The 18,382-nt window shown below is 36.5% G+C and overlaps 2 protein-coding genes across 3 annotated transcripts in view; both read left to right on the forward strand.

Moving 5' to 3' along the window:
* LOC145662478 (uncharacterized) overlaps positions 1 to 18,382 on the forward strand; it is an 846,748-nt gene that overhangs the window by 417,885 nt on the left and 410,481 nt on the right. The gene's annotated exons all lie outside the window — the stretch shown is intronic.
* On the forward strand, positions 88 to 13,543 carry LOC145662722 (uncharacterized). Its single transcript, XM_081728586.1, has 3 exons — positions 88 to 808; positions 1,676 to 3,208; positions 13,536 to 13,543. The coding sequence occupies exons 2-3, from the start codon at positions 1,738 to 1,740 to the stop codon at positions 13,541 to 13,543; spliced, it is 1,479 nt and encodes a 492-aa protein (XP_081584712.1). The 5' UTR covers positions 88 to 808; positions 1,676 to 1,737.

Below are 18,382 nucleotides of genomic sequence, written 5' to 3' on the forward strand. Positions count from 1 at the left end.
GTGTTGATTACTATGCAATGGTCCCGAGTTTGATTCTTGGTGCTAGTGTTAGAAAAATTTAACGTCCCACTTGAAACGATGATGAGAAATGAGAAAACATCATAAACTTACTTGCTTGCGGATTGAAGCAGAGAACTCACACATCAGAAAAAAAAACGCTGAGCCACCGTACTCCATTCAGTGCGAGCAGTTTTGCGTATGAAAAGAACATGAACAGATTATGTTACATTACTACACATTTCTGCTTGTTGTTACGCATAGAAGCTTGTTATTGTGAAATTGCAGAATCTGCTTTTACTACATCAGCATTTTTTCTCAGCTGACGGACTTTTAAAGCTCAACTTTACATTTATGTCAAAGACAGTTTCGTAACATATCGATGAGTGTTACATTTTTTCAATCAAGTTTAAGGAAAATGAATCACATTTTAGATGTGTTAATTTGAATGTCGTAAGAAACTAACGAGTCAACGGTATGATGTCATTATCAAAATTGCGATACTAGATGTCGTAACGATTGATGTGTAAGGAGAAAAAACGTGAATAATGTCACAACCAATCAGATTGCTTCTTACATCACGTTTCGGCTCATGATGAAAGCTGTGTTTTCATTGGTTCTCCGTGATGTCATTGATTCATTTTCCTCGTTTCTGATTGGCTGATAGTGATGTCACTTTATAGTTGAACACGTTTTAGACCTAAATAAATTTCTTAATTTCATTTTCAAATCCTACTTCCACGAAGATCTTGAATGAACGTAGGTGTACCTCTAGTGACAGCGTGACTTTACTCCGTTCCTTGAATTTGAGGTAAGTATCGACTGCGTTTTCTTAACATCAATGGAGTGTTTTTTGCATGAGGATAACATTGTTATCATTGTTTTATTTTAACACGAAATATTTAGCAAATGGAAGAATAACTTGACCGGGGATCGAATTAGGAATCCCACACATTAGAAGTAAGCACAAGAAATTTGTTGATTTTGGTTTAGCGTCCCTTCAGTAGTGGGGTGCTAGGAATACAGCTTAATGTTGAATCTGAGCGCATACTGGGTGTTGAACCCGGGCCACATCCCACACATTAGAAGTAAGGACGAGAAATTTGTTGATTTTGGTTTTAGCGTCCCTTCAGTAGTGGGGCTAGGAATACAGCTTAATGTTGAATCTGATCGCATACTGGGTGTTGAACCCGGGCCAGAGGTGCGTAACGCTAACCACTTAGCTCAGTTTCTGAAAGTAAACAAAGAAACTACGCACGAATTTGTTCCCTACAACGTGAGACGTGGACCTACAGTTTAATGTGGGATCTGATCTCCTGCCGAGAAACGAATTCGAGTCTTTCTTGCCTTAGCTCGAGAAAAGCAAGCGCATGAGATTTTGTTTTCGTTTCATGTTCGTCATACGTTTTAAAGTTCAGTGTCAGAGGAAAAAATGCTTACTACAATGATTCTTTCAGCACAGTTAGAAAAACAATTTCATTCTTTCTTTTTATCACTACAGAAACTTAGGTCATTTACATGTTGATGTTGGTCCGGGTTTGACGACAATAAAACGTTTCAGTAGTAGAACTATTTGAGATATGATCATTCTTTTAGGATTGATCGTGTAGTCATTTTGATAACGTAGTGATCTCTGAATTCAATTTTAATTCGTGCTTTTTTTCTCTTTTCGTTTTAGATATTTGTTTTTCTTTGCCTATTCCTTTTTTTGCTTACCTTACCTTTTTTCCCTATTTGAATATGGCTACTTCTGGCTTTACTGTCTTGCGAGAAATCAATAGACATTATCGGCGTTTTAATCTTGAAGGACGAATGCTGGAAATTCAAATTAATGCTCCGACCAGTGGCACCGATATTGTGGAGTGGGTTCAGGCCTCCTTTCAACAGATGTTGGATTATTTATTGGAAAACGTCGACGAATCATCGATGGTTGGATTATCGATTTTATCCCACGATGAGAAGAACAAGCCATTTTATCTATCTTTCCGGCATGCAAGTAATTTGACACTGGAGACTTTATGGGCATCCTTTGATCGCATCCTTCAAAGTAACGATAGTTTTCTCATGAACGAACCGTTCATTGTCCATTTTCATCATGTGGATGTGCCCCGTGGATTTGGATTGGTGCGTCGAGGTCTTTTATCAAACGACGAATTATTAAAGTGCAAGAAAGGCATTTTACGTGTAAAAAACACCGACAAGAAATGTTTAGCGTATGCGATTGTGATTGCTATTGGCCTAAAGAAATATAAGGATACAAATAAGAAACTGTACAGACAATATCACAACCAGAGAAAGTGTGTTGTTATTCCAGCCGTACATGAACTTTTGTCCAGATCATCAGTGAATTTAGAGCATGGGGGATCCGTGGAAGAATTACGACAATTGCAACGCTACTTGACAAATTATAAACTTACCGTATACACTAGCTTTTCCGGAGAAGATATTCTGTATGAAGGGCCTGGTGGCGAAGACAAAATTCCAATCAATTTAATGTGCATCAATTCTCATTATGACATCATCACGTCATTAACGTCTGTTTTTTCAACTGTGTATTATTGTGCTGCATGCCACAAAAAATATAATAACAGAAATAGACACGTCAAGAACTGTTCGGCCATGTGTGAGAAATGTTTGCAGAAACCGCCATGCAGTAAGACCAATACGGAGAAGCAGTGCCTAGAATGCAATCGTGAATTTTATGGTGAAACATGCTATACAAATCATCTAACTGTACCATATCATAAAGGCCAACCAATATGCAAGATGGTGAAACAGTGTGCCAAATGTCTACGCATTTATTCGTTTGTCCATACAGGGGAAAGAAAACATGATTGTACTGATTATTTTTGTAATGTGTGCCATAAACACGTTACGTCTACCCACCAATGCTACATGAAGCCTGATACGACTCAATTAAAGCCTGGAGTTCCATCAGTGTTACATGCCAAGAAAGCTATGATTGTCTTCTATGATATCGAAGCCACACAGGATACTTTCTTCGATGAAGACACGTTCATTCATAAGCCCAATTTACTGGTGGCCCAACAAGTATGTTACAACTGTGTTCAAGATGAGGATATACATCATCCGTGTGAAGTTTGTGGACAGCGAGAACATATTTTTCAAGATGATCCGATCAATGCCTTTCTTGCGTATTTACGTCAACCACGACCCAACATCAAACTTATTGTATCTTTGGCACATAACTGTAAGGGATATGATGGTCATTTTATTCTTAAATCTTTAGTGGAAGAACATGAATTGAAACCTACTTTGATCTTGAACGGAGCAAAAATTTTAAGCATGAAAGTGAATCACTTATCGTTTATTGACTCCTTAAATTTCATGCCAATGGCTTTAAGTAAATTATCCAAGGCATTTCATTTACCAGCGACCAAAGGATATTTTCCACACTTTTTTAATACTGCTGCAAATCAAACGTATGTGGGAAAATTACCGGACATCCATTATTATGGTGCAGATGAAATGAAAGTGGATGAACGAGAAAAATTCATGACATGGTATAACGAACACCAGAACGATACGTTTATTTTCCAAAAAGAATTGGTGAACTATTGTATCCAGGACGTCAACGTACTTCGATTGGCTTGTATATCTTTCATGACCACTTTTGAACAAGAAACTCACGTCAATCCTTTCCTGGAGGCTATCACTTTGGCGAGTGCGTGCAATTTAGTATTTCGACGAAATTTCTTAAAACCTAATACTATTAGCATTCTCCCTGCACGTGGATACCGTCACAGAAACAATCAGTCACGGATTGCTTTGCAGTGGCTTGCCTACATGGAGGAAAAAGAGGGTCATTCAATTCAACATGCTGCGAGAGGAAAAGAAGTTTATGTTGCTGGTTTTCATCTGGACGGTTACTACAAAGATCCTGACACTAAAGAGAAACACGTGTATGAATTTGAAGGGTGCAGATTCCACGGCTGTCCTCTATGTGTCCCTACAGGCCGTGATCAACCCATTTATGAGAACTCCGAAGAAACAATGAACTATCGCTACGAGAGAACACAGCGTAAAATGAAGTTATTACGATCCATGGGATATAAAGTACTTGAAATGTGGGAATGTGAATTTCGTCAAGTGTTAAAATCCAATCCAGCATTGGCCTCTTCTTTAAGCACACATCCTTATACTAATAAGACACCATTAAATCCAAGAGACAGCTTCTATGGTGGCCGTGTTAATGCCATTAAATTGTACCACGTCGCAAATGAAAATGAAGGCGAAGAAATAAAATTCTTGGATATCGTCTCCCTGTATCCTTATGTGAATAAATGTGGACGGTATCCAATAGGGCATCCACGAATATATCTACAGGGAGATCCAGAAATGCCCGACATTCAAACTGTCAACGGATTGGTCAAGTTGAAGATCTTGCCTAGCAGAAATGTGTTTCATCCAGTGCTGCCATTTCGTTCAAATAAGAAGTTGTTGTTTCCACTTTGTGCTGCCTGTGCCACAGCATTAAATCAAGATTCTGAATGTACACATTCGGACAGTGAACGAAGCCTAACAGGAACATGGGTGTCCTATGAAATTCAAAAAGCCATTGAACTTGGGTATCAAGTCATTGAAATTTACGAAATTTGGGATTACGACATCACCGTATATGATCCAGAAACCAAGACTGGCGGATTATTCAGCGAATACATTAACACATTTTTGAAATCTAAGCTGGAAGCTTCTGGATGGCCTGCCAATTGCGTCACCGAAGAAGAAAAGCAGCAGTATATTCAAGTGGTACAACAACGGGAAGGCATAACTTTAGATGCAGCAAATATAATGACAAATTCAGCACGTCGTAGTCTTGCAAAACTCTGTTTGAATGCCTTCTGGGGACGACTCGCTATAAGAGACAATTTCAGCCAAACGACCATCATTAACGACCCCAAAGAACTGTATCAGAAATTAACTGCTCCAGATATAAAAGTCAACCAAATTTTACCTGTTAACGATTCGATGTTATACCTTTATTGGCAGTATGAAGATGATGTTCCAGTACAAAATCACAATGCTAATGTTGTCCTTGGAGCATTTACAACGTGTCAAGCTCGTCTGGAACTCTACAAATATTTAGAACTGCTGCAAGAAAGAGTACTATATTTCGATACAGATTCCGTAATATTCACGCAGCGACCATCACAGCCCACAATAGAACCAGAAGTATTTCTTGGTTCAATGTCAAATGAACTGGAATCAATTGGACCAAAAGCATACATTAAAAAATTCGTGTCTGGTGGCCCAAAACAGTACGCCTTGGAAATCTACAACCCCGACACGAAATCAACCAGTTATGTATGCAAAATTCGTGGATTCACACTCAATTATACTGCAAGTCAAAAGCTAAATTTTAACAGTCTGGAGCAAATGATCATAAATCAATCGAATGAAAAAATCTCCATTAGCACGCCGCACAAAATTTACAGAACCCACGATCATCATCTTGTCACAAAACCTGAAGAAAAGAAGTACAGTTTCAACTATAAAAAACGCCGATTAATACCAGACACATACGAGACATTGCCCTATGGGTATAAAAAAGCCAGAACAGAATAACAGCCATATTTTTCCCTAATCCCACCAACATCACCTCCCAAAGACGGGGCAAAGAATCAACGCAACACGGGACATGCTTCAACGAGGCCACAGCGGAAAAACAAAACTCAGATGACATCACCTTGCAGAAACCCGTGGAGAAAAAAAAAAGAATTCAGGTACGTCACATTTGCGTTTCTTTTCTCACCTCACTCTCTCTTGATCAGTTAGTTCGATGTTAATAATCTGTTTTTCTTCTTTCACAGGAAACAAAATAAATATTACCATGTATATTCATATGTTTTATTTTCTCTTTACAGAATTTGTACCCGTCACGGACACGTCTTCCTTTGAAGAAAAAAGAAATTCTGTATTCTATTTCACATGCTAAAATAAATGTACAAAAACATGATTCTGTGTTTTTATTTCACATCCTAAAATCAAATTCTTTTTCCTGTACTGCGATTTCAATTTCTTTTTTCTGAATCAGTTTACCGATAAAATAAATCAATGTTTTACGAAAAAAAAAATCAAACTAAATTTTTGTTTCAAAAAATTTTTAGTGTACGAAAAAAAAACTGATTCAGAAAATTTTTGTGTACGAAAAAAAAATGTTTTCAGAAAAATTTTTTGTGTACGAAAACAAAATTCTGTTTCAGAAATTTTTTGTGTGTACAAAACAAAAACTGTTTCAGAAAAATTTTTATGTACAAACAAAATTCTGTTTCAGAAAAAAATTTTTATGTACAAACAAAATTCTGTTTCAGAAAATTTTTTGTGTGCAAAACAAAAATCAGTTTTCGTCACGAAACTGCTCCGACTAAATGAATCGATTCATTCTGATAGTGTTGGCAACACTGGAAAAATTTCGGTAAGTATCGCTCAGACCCTGAGTTACAGCGAACACAACTAGATTCGAACCAGCAACCTTACATGTCTGATTCATCTCTAAATACAGCCAACTAAACAATAAGATTATGTGTATACGTCAATGCTTTGGTCAACAAGGTTTTCTTCAAGGTCAAAGTTGCACACGAAGTAAAAAAGATGACAACGCAGATCTTCTATCTTTCTATATGAAACATAAACCTAGTATAAACTGCTCGCACTGAAATGTGTAATGTAACATAATCTGCTCGTCTTCTTTTCATACGCGAAACTGTTCGCACTGAATGGAGTACGGCGGCTCAGCGCTTCAATCCACAACGAAGTAAGTTCATGTTTCCTCCTATCATTTTTTCATCATCGTTTCAAGGGGACGTTAAACTCAACATTTCTTAAAACTAACACAAAAAATCGAACTCGGGACCATGACATAGTAATCAACAAACTCAACTTCTCAATCGAGTATGGTGACTCAGCTCTTATTTCTGATGTGTGAGATCTCTGCTTCAATCCGCAAGCAAGTAAGTTTATGATGTTTTCTCATTTCTCATCATCGTTTCAAGTGGGACGTTAAATTTTTCTAACACTAGCACCAAGAATCAAACTCGGGACCATTGCATAGTAATCAACACACGTGTACGATGGCTCAGTGCTTGTCTCTCTACTGTATGAGGTCACTGCTTCAATCCTCAGTCAAGTAAGTTCATGTTTCGTCCTATCATCTCTCACCGTTTTCGCGGGGACGTTAAATTCAACATTTCCAAGAATCAAACTCGGGACGATTGCAAGGTTCACTCCTAAAGCGGAACAAAATGCACCCTAAAAGGGAACGAGGTGGACCACCCAAATTTTGTAGTAATATATATTAGGGTCCAGTACTATGATACCAAATGTTTAAATTTGGCAATTTCTAAAAACTTAAGGGGCGGGCCAAGGTACCATTCCCGGGGGTGCACATATGTACTTATGTTTCATAATAGGGAATGGACTCCTATACATGGTCATATAACCATATAAGGTAATAGGATCTCATCCATGGAAATGAATTAGGTCAAAAACCAAACACGTGGTACAACGTAATGCTTACGTTTATATTTTGGCAATTTTGTACCCCTAAAAGGGAACGAGATAGACCACCGAAATTTATAGTGATCTATATTAGGGTTCTATACTATTATACCAAATGTTTAAATTGGGCAATTTCCAAAATTTAAGGGGTGGGCCAAGGCACTCCTGCCGGGGTGCACAAATGTACCTACGTCTTACAATAGGAAATAAACACCTGTATACACCCATATAAGGTAATAGGACCTCATCCAAGGGAATAAAATAACCAAAAACCAAACACGTGGTTGTACTAAAATTTGGCAATTTTGTACCCCTAAAAGGGAACGAAGTGGACCACCCAAATTTATTATAATACATGTTAGGGTCCCGTACTATAATACCAAATATATAAAATGAGCAATTTCCAAAATTTAAGGGGTGGGCCAAAAGTACCCCTCCCGGGGTGCACAAATATACCCATATCTTATGAAAGGTAATGGACCCCTATACATGACCATATAACTATATATATAGAATAATAACCTCATCAAAGGGGATAAAATCGACCAAAAACCAAACACGTGGTACTACGTATTGCTTACGTTTATATTTTGGCAATTTTGTACCCCTAGAAGGGAACGAGGTGGACCACCCAAATTTATCATAATACATATTAGGGTCCTGTACTATAATACCCAATGTTGAAATTGGGCAATTTCCAAAATTGAAGGGGTGGGCCAAAGTACCCCTCCCAAAAATTTCAAGGGGTGCATTAATATACCTATGTCTTATAAAAGGGAATGAATCCCTGTATACGCCCATATAACCATATAGGGTAATAATACCTCATCCAAGGGGATAAATTAGGTCAAAAACCTCCGAAATTTAAATTTTTGGCAATTTTTTACCCATGAAAGGGAACGACATAGACACCCAATACTGATAGAGGTACATACTGTGGTCCTAGGCTACCACACCCAATTTTTAGATTTGGCAATTTCCAAAATTTAAGGGGGGTGGTCCTATGTACCCCTGCCAAAATCTAGAGGGGTGGTCCTAAGTACCCCTAGGTCATTGACACGGGCCAGGGACCATGGGTCCTGGGGGTGGTCCTATATACCCCTGCCAAATTTTAGGGGGTGGGCCATGGTACCCCTAGGTCATTGACCCCGGGCCAGGGACCATGGGTCCTAAGGCAGGGACCCAGGGGCCAAAAAGTGAGGCCAAGTCACTCCATTACTACTCCCTTATCTCAACCCATTTTTCCTGTAAATCTTCTATTTTCTACATACTTTTGGCCCCCTTGATCTAAATCTAAATAAGCCCCAAACGTAGTATATTATGACAATACTGGAAATCCGACAATAGGGTCCTTGGGGAATTTTTTTATTGCTTCGGGAGGAAACTTCCCGGCCCATCCCTGAAATCATTACTGATTGCAAATATACGAAGTGTTCATCCTTTTAAATAAGATGTGATCAATTTTAGTCCATACGAGCAAACTATTGTTCACAGTTTTTGTCAGGAAACATAATAATGAGTAATTTATTTTGGCCTATGTTCATAGAGGAGGAGACACTCCTAAGCCCCTTCACACACCAATTTGATCACAAACTTTAAATTTTGACTTCAACAGTAAATAGTTTTTTCTTTGAAAAAGAGTTGAGTTGATTTTGAGGTTAACGTTCATTTTCAGCAGCGAGGCTATATGAGACGTGGACCTACTGATTAACGTGGAATCCGAACCACATGAGCTCCTGCCGGGAATCGAACCCGGGTCTCCCACGCCAAAGGTGCGCTAACTGCTTAGCCACGAATGAGCTCTCTTTGAAAAAGAGATTACTGAAGAATGTATTGAAAGACAGGTGAAGACAGAATGAAAGTACCGATGATTTTACATCTATTGAAGAAAATCATGACGTTGATGTGCCATACTAACCTAGATCAAGGCTATATAATTTTGTTTTGTAATTTTTGTATGTTATTTCATCACATCAGAAAATGGAAAAAAAAAATGTGAAGTATCTTAAAATTAAAAATTTGTATGTGTTTTGTCCCTGAGTTTACAAAAATAGCAATTTAGCGGATTTTTTTTGTTTTTTTTTTATCTGTGTTTCCGTACCTAAGGGGTTTAGACAAAGTTTAAAACATGTAAATTATAGCAAATTTAATGCTCTACAAAAAAAAAAAAAAGAAAAGGTACCAATATTTTTTTTCGTAGGACTTGAAGGTAAAAAGCTATAGCGCAAAGATTGACTAATATCTAAAAATATAGAGTTTTTCGGATCATCAGGATTTATCCCGATCCTCGTGGAATCACAGGGATTAAGAAATCGAAAACGTGGATTTTTAACTAGTGTCTAGATACATATAACATATTCAAAAAAAAAAATCTTGTTTGGCCTTCTTGCAAAGCAAAATGTACTTAACGGCTGGACTATGTACCGTCGTTGGAAAGTAAACATGGTCATCCGGAAACTGTTAAGATTAAACAGAATTAATAAATAAATTTATTCATATGAACCTCAATCTCATAAAATGAAATGACATCAGTGGCGTATTTAAGGAAGGAGCTTCCGGGCTTAAGCCCTCCCCGAAATCTTACTTACTATAGTAAATTATATGAAATATCTTGCAGAATTTTCACATTTTCAGGCAAAGCCCCCCCTTCCCGAAAGTTAGCAAAGCCCTCCCCGAAACAAAATCGTAAATACGCCAATGAATGACATGAAGTGAATCTCTCAGGTTAACGTCCCACAATTATGCTCTTTACAATAAGGGAGATGATGATTAAAGCAAGTGAATGATGATGGAATAATTGTTGGAATGTGAAAGTGGGAGGAAATGGAAGTATTCCGAGAAAACCCACGGACACGATGTTCTCCACCACAAACTACATTGGCCGGGGATCGAACCAGGGACCTCAAGCACCAGAGGTAAACCCTCTGCCACTGAGCCAGCGTACCCCCGATCAGTTTCATTTTATAGCACATGCACACACACACATACATGACTACATATCTATTCAGTTCTTATTTATTTTGAGTTGTTATGAGTATCAAAGTATCAAAAGAAGCTTGAAACGTACAGGAAAAACAAAAAAAAAAGTGTGCTTTGTTTAAAAGAAAAATAAGAAAATTGAATTAAAACTAAAAAAAAACAAAATCTGGAAAATTATTTGTAAATATTTTCTTTGTTATTCTTGAAAATAACAGAGACCGCACTAAAGTAAAGATGCGAAGAATCCTCAATGTATTTTTTTTTTTTAAATCTTTCTTCCATTTTTTTGGTCGAACGTCTTGTACGCCCTCTTTTCGCAATCTTCATGACGGTTAGATTATAAATATTCATAAGTTTTCTTTCTTTTCGTTTTGTTGCGGAGTTGCACATTATATTTTTGTGGGGAAATGATAATTTCACATTAAGACGGAACTGGTGTGCCTCTTTTTTTTATTTTTCAATTTTTTCGTCGTCTCTTATTTTTTGTGTCCCATTTCTTTCCCTCACTGGTACCATCACATGTCCTCGTAAATTCGTTACTATGGGAAATGCAGGGGAAAAAGTATAGAGTAACATGGACAAAGGTAAACGCTAACAAAAGACTACCTTAGAGAAAGAAAGAAAATTATTCTAGTTAAAGGAAAAAAATGAAAAGATGGACGTATTTGAAAAACGGACGAGGTACGGGAGGATAGAAGTGTTGGAGGAAACTTTACACAAGAAATTATGAAAAGAAATGATCCTCCTGGTAAGGTAAAACGAGGGAGCTCTTCTACTGAAAATATAACGCCAACATTTTCAGCCCAACTCTCTAATATCACCTTAAAAGTAAAATGCTATTATACGCTCAAGTCGAGGTAGATAATTTTCATTTCAGGTATATATATATATATATATATATATATATATATATATATATATATATATATATATATATATATATAACATATTTGCCTAACATGTTCACCGGTCCTGTGCTGTGCTTGTTGTCCTAAATATCAGCAGACTACTCTCACTCCAATGCTATGAACACGCTTGGAAATTTAAGATTATTACATCCACACCTTTCTCGCCATCCCTTGAAGTATATCTTATTTTTTCCGTACTTTTTTTTATCAACGTCTGCTCCATGCAAAGAGATATGTCTGAGTGTTTGGCTAATGAAAGGGTAATATAGAATGAAAACATTTCAAGCGTTCCTTTCTCCCTTTTAAAAAGACGGTTAAACATCCACATAATTCATGGTATATACATAATAGTATAAGGCAATCTCGTTACTGCATACCATACATTTTCAACATTTTAATTAATGAAATGCATAGTTTCTTTTTGTAATATACTTGTGTATATTACTTTCATGTAGCACTGTGGTACTTTAGGTTCCTTATTATTTACAACATTTTGTATTTACGTATACGTTTGCTAAAAACTCAGTGGCTAAATATCACTATACAAATAAAGTTATGCTTATTTATGTAAGGATTAGAGGTTTGAGCTCCATTAAGCAGCAAGGCTAAATAAGAAGTAGATTTACAGCTTAGCGTGTAATATGAACCATATGAGGTACCTCTGGGAATCGAGCCTGGGTCTCTTGCATCAAATAAAATTAGGCCTCATAAAAACGAATAACACAAAATTATTCATTAAGCAAATGGGGTATGTTTACCATTAAGCTATGATAGATTTCTGAACTGAGTGAAGTTCAAAGTGAAGTCGAAAGTGTAGATCTAAGAGAGTATTTAAAGAATCTCCGAACTGAATCAAAATATCAAGCCACTATGGCACTCATGGCATATAGTGACATCTATGGAAGAAATAATGAATCAGTGTCTAGCAGAAACACTTCATTGGGGGCGAATCTTTGAGTCAGACGCTCTACGTTGAGTTTCACATTCTAGATATCAATGCTTCAGTCTATACAGTTGTCGTTGTCAAGGGTTAAATTTGAGCTGTACGGTGTATGCTGAATCAACTCGAAGTACTAGTCTTTCACTACAGCCTACATAAATATCAATCATAAATCTAAATGTGTGTACGACTTTTGTCCTATAATAAAGAGCAAAGTATATTCGTGTTCAGTATAAATAGCATCACATTTGAAATACAGGGTGAGACAAACACAATACAGGGTGTTCAGTACCAACCTCGTATTTTTGAAACGATTTGAGGAAAGATGATGGAATTTTGGGGTGGGGACACACCAAATGGCGCCATTCGTATTTCTGGGGAAGTTCTAGCCTCAAATAATGTGTCGTTTGCCCCCTTCCTTTTCGAAATATTAAACCTGAACTCAGAATTGCGGATTTCAAGATGACCGCCATGTTGCCAAGTGGCACCATCTGGTGTGTCTCCACCCCAATTACCCACATCCAAAATTTCGTCCTCTTCCCTCAAGCCGTTTCAAAATTAAAAAGGGTGGAGCTGGACTTTTGCCTCACTCTGCGCTTAAATTGAAGCAATACAGTTAGGGTAGCAAGTAAATCATCACTGTATAATACTGTAGAAAGATGCAAACATAAATGCTCAAATCTGTACGACCTTTGTCATATTCTGAAATAATTAAATTGAAAAGTGTAGGTTTTAATTTCCAATCACCTCGTTCTTATAGTCTTATATATTCAAAATGCCGTCAGCCTTGCGCTAAATATTGACATCAAGAAGAAAGGCAGGCGAACAGTGCACGCAGCGGTACGCGAGTGTACTAGATACTCACAGACTGACGCATTTTCCTTTTACAATGTAGATAAATAACGTAACCAAACTTACTACCCATAACGTAGCATAGTCTACAATAGATATATCTGTATGTGCGTGCAAACATATGTAATAAGTTTGTTTTGGTTATTTTCAATAGAAACAGAACTAACTAAAGTTAAGTTTCTTATTTAGGAAAATATCCATTGCTAAGTTGTTCCATAACTGTAGGAAGAAAGCGAAAAAACACATATGACTGATAATATTTACGGTTTATTTCTTTTATGTGAGTTTCTTTCTTAACGTTTCTTTTTCTAAACTAATATTACTTTTTCTTGTCTTTATAGGTAAGTAGGATAAGACGGCGGGCATTTACTTTATCATCTGTCAGTAACATCTATGAAGTCTACAGTTTTGTAAGTAAATGTACAGTTTTTACAGTATTGTTTATGAAATCGAATTTATGTGGGTTTTTTTTGAAACAAGTATTTCGTTTTAACAAAAGGTTAAAACAAGTATTTCGTTTTAACAACTATCGCCTTATCTATCTTTGTTTTTATTTTTCGTCCACACTGAAGACCCATTAATTATGTCATGGCCGTTTTGCGCAATAACTCCCAGTGAATTCTTTGTTTGTCATTCATTACTTTATATGTAGGATTCTTTCAAATCTTTGATCATTCCGAACTTTTATTTGAATAGTATTACCAACATCCGAATAAACTTATGATAATAGCGTCATAAGTATTACATAAAAAAAAAAAAGTTGTGTATCTTCAGAAATCAAACGTGAAAGTAGACGCAACAAAGCCTGTATGTAGACTAATAAACTACAGAAGAATATCCCGTTCCCAGAAAGATACTTCGTATACTATAAATCTCGCACGTTACTATAAAGTCTACAAAGAATTCAGACGTAAATAGTTGTATTCGCCTATAAGTAGATCAAGACATCCCCTTCAAATTCTGACGAAAATTCTTAGTTCGTGAAACGTGTCATATATTCTAAAGTAAAATTTAAATTCCTTTAGCCCTATAAGTGCCGGTAATCTAAGATATCTCCGAATCCTGGCAGAAACACTTATTTCGCTTAAAGTGTAAAGTTTTGCAAACAAAAAAGTTAAATTCCACTATGTGTAACACAAGATATTACCTCTTAATTTCGAAAAAAATCTACTCTTAAAACTCAAATATTTCATTTTTTTCATTTTCAAAATCGGCTCTTGAGTAAGTAAAAGGTTGTATTTTCCTTTAAGTAAGGTAAGAAACGTCCTCGAAGTCATTGCAAAAACCATTGTTATCAAAACCCGTCCCAGATAGGCTTATAGCTACTGTGCCTGCCTTGTCGTCCATTGTTTGATTCCCAGTTGGAGAGCTTTGAAATGTCAACTCATTATGGTGATTCGGATTCCATTCTTAACCCCTTTCTTAATAGTGACATCCATGTAGATGTCATGAAAATGTATCCGTTATTAAGGATTGTATGAATCCTGGAGATGCTGAAATTTGTTGGTGGATGCAAGGCAAGACTTAGTTCTACTATTTCTCGTTAGATGACAGCACTTTACTGACAGAAAAGACAAAACAAATGTTGTCTGAGTAGATGGTAAGCCTAAGGGAGCATTAAATTACAACACATATGTGTTTATTTGGACGATAAATAATTAGCAACTTCCAGATCTATTTCGAGATCGGAGAAGAAAAACCTTTGTCTTTGATTTCCGGTCAGTGTTGCTAACCTAAATTAGCATAAAATCCCTTTAGGAACATCAGAATTTACCTTTTACAGTTCAAATGTTCCACAATGCAAACAATTATTTTTATCAGTAATGTGAATACTCTCCTCACGCACGCACAAAAACTATGACCTATATAACGATCTAAAGAGCTTTTAACAGTAAGTGAAACCTATATTACAGCACGCACAAAGGAAAATGACACATGGAATGCAAGGGATTAAAAATTATACGTCCTGGTTTCACATAGCGTTTGTGCTAAACTCAAATCTAATAATATAACGTTTTTCTCTAATTATGTCACGTACTCATGTACAAATAATTGAAACGGAATACTCTAAATCTCAACAAAAGCCTCCTTCATTTTCATATAATAATAAATTTTTGGCAACAAATTACATAAAACATTTTCTATTGTAAACAGAAAATGCTACGGATCAAAATAGATGTGTTTAGAGAACCAGAAGCCATTCGTATTTTAAACATTTAGCTAACCTCCGAAAAGTAAATTCAAATTAAAACAACATAACTGTTAATTTAGCTACAAAATTCTTTTTTTTTTTTTTCATTCTTTCTTTCTTATCTCAGAAGTGAAAGTTTACCGAGAATGACTTTTGGGTGTAGGAAAAGAAGGCAGGAAAAGGACAAACAATTACTATCTTTAAGTTTATATATATATATATATATATATATATATATATATATATATATATATATATATATATATATAGCGAGAGAGAGAGAGAGAGCTGGTCTTCACTGCAAAATCTCAACACCATTAACTGACGAAGTAGCTGCTGGTCTGCATGTTTCATTTCGTTGATGTGAGGACGCATTTCTCTCTCTCTCTCTCTCTCTCTTTCTCTCGCTCTCTCTTGCCGTGATTTGACTCGATGCAGAAGCACTTCACTACAGAAACAGACTTTTTTTTTTTAATCTCTCTCTCTCAGTCAGTATTTTGTTGACCTACCCCGCCTTGGCTTGTAAAATCACATTTCTACAACTTTGCTGGAATATTGCCCAACAGAGCAGCCGCGCCTCGGAAAACCCGTGTTGGAATCTGAGTTTTGTGCACTTGTATTCACAGTCGAAATGTTATTTCATTTTATTTTATTTTTTTCTAAAATGTTCGTTGCTTTTTTTTTTTTTTTTTTTTTTTACATAGTTCCGTTTCAGAATGAGGAGAAATAACGCAAATTATTCTATATATTCTACACATATAGATATATAACGGCACTGTTTTAGGAACAACGTTGCAATATTTTAGTTAAGACAACGGAATAGAACTTCCAGTACAAATTATAGGTTACACAGTAATTCAAATCATTGGCAAAGCTGCTGCTTATATATAACGGAAATAGTTTAAATTTCTTGTTCCAGTGACTGATAAATTTTCTTTGTTTTAGTAAGATTATAAATAGTAAATCGTTAATACATGATAACTTTAAATGTAATTTGAGTTACTTCTTTTAGAAGACTTTGCATTTTTGCAAAAAAAAAAAAAAAAAAAAAAAAAAACTCGTATTGTTTGTAGTGCGAATTAAAGCTAACTTGAAAGTACATTCTCGAACTATCAGATATACGGGATGTTTCATAATTATAGGGCAAAATTTAACATGGTTACCCACTAGTAGATTGCTCACCTCTGGTGCCACAGTCTCTGGTTTGATAACAGGGCATGTAACTTTGTTTTGATCTGCATCTAGTTCGTGGGTTTTCTGGAGGTTCTCTCTTTACATCATAAATTCTCATTTCACTAATACTTTCATAACTATTTAGTTCTATTTATCGTCTGTCTCCATTGGGCTAAAGGAAATAACTTTTTTAAAGGAAATCTTTGCGTTTTACGTCCCACGCTTATGCCGTTAGGCTAAAAGAGGCGGTGATAATGAGTAATGAATGAAATGGTGGAATGAAGAAAGTGGGAGGAAACGGAAGAACCCCGAGAAAACCCGCACACACGGTGTTTGTCCACCACAAAGTTCACTTGGCGGGTGCTGGGATCGAACCCGGGACCCCAAGCACCAGAGGTGAACGCTGTACCACTTTTTTTCTAAAAAACTTTCTGATTATTTTTTTCTATTTTAACCACTTCCCTCGTTGCTCCCCTTCCTGGCAGGAGTATAAATTACTTGACAAATTCAACCACTCTTAGAACAGGACCGGAGTCCATTCTAAACTGTTTTTTGGAAGACAATTCATGGATAGAAGCTTACTTACCAGTGGAGAATGAAGACCTTGGGATTCGTCGACCCATGGATATCGCCATACTTTCTTTCCTCGCATCGTTCTATGGCACACGAGAACAAATTGGATCTCATTTTCAACAGGAGTTTGACTTACACTCGATTCGAGATGTACATGAATGCGTCAATAAATTGACTAGTCTGGTTGGACTGGATCCTGCACTTAACGTCAAAAGACATGTCCAGTCTGTTTGGGATGAACCTATAGTCAAGTTTTGTTTATCTTTATTTCTCTCATCAACTAATAACCCTGATGACAAAGCCAGGCTGTTAGCTGTCTTCTTCTTCAAAAACGGAGCAATGCTTCAAGCCCTACCTTCTCACACACTCGGCTTACACCTTTCGGATGAGAGACTTTGTATTGTTACATCTCTGCGCTTAGGTCCTAATATTTGTGAGTCTCACAACTGTTCTGCTTGCAACACATATGTTGATAATAAAGGATTACATGGTCTTTCATGTTAAAAATTGCTGGAAGACAATCTCGACATTATAATATGAACATCATTTGTAGAGCCCTCGTATCAGCAGAAGTTCCTTCAATAAAAGAACCAAATGGTTTTTGCCGTTCTGATGATAAAAGGCCTAACGGCATGATCTTGGTACCGTGGAAAAACGGAAAAGCACTGGTTTGTGATTTCACATGTTCCGATACATTTGCTCCTTCCAATATGCCTCATTCTTCAATTCAGGCTGGTCTCGTCGTCGCTCACAGAGAATCCGACAAAAGACTAAAATACACAAACCTACTGAACAAATATTGGTTTGTAACAGTAACAGTAGAAACCAGTGGGTCTTGGAGCCACGAAGGATCTAATTTCATTAATGAAGTTGGTCATCGAATAGCAATCAAAACTGGTGACCCCCGAGCTACTGCATTCCTTTTCCAACGTATCAGAATTGCTATCCAGCGCGGGAATGTGTCATCGATCTTAGGCACATTACCTCCTGGTAAAGAACTGGACGGAATTTTTCTTCTTTAACCCACAAGAAGATTTGTTCATTGTCTATTATTTTTCAGCGGTTGTTGAATATTCGTATATCTCATTATACCCGGTTTCACTTGTATAATTTTATTTTGTTATACTGTTTGTACTTACAGAAATATTTGTTTTATTTCCTCGTTATAGATTAATATTTATGAAGTTTACTTCACAAGTTTACTTTATATATATGCTTTTTGGTTTATATTCTACAAGAAGAATTGAGAGA

This window comes from Thermobia domestica, chromosome 10 (assembly GCF_964235325.1).
Source record: "Thermobia domestica chromosome 10, izTheDome1.hap1.1, whole genome shotgun sequence".
In the NCBI taxonomy this organism is placed as follows: Eukaryota; Metazoa; Arthropoda; class Insecta; order Zygentoma; family Lepismatidae; genus Thermobia; species Thermobia domestica.

What these genes read in the sequence shown, in the direction of transcription:
- LOC145662722 (XM_081728586.1), top strand. Translation starts at nt 1,738, where the DNA reads ATGGCTACTTCTGGCTTTACTGTCTTGCGAGAAATCAATAGACATTAT.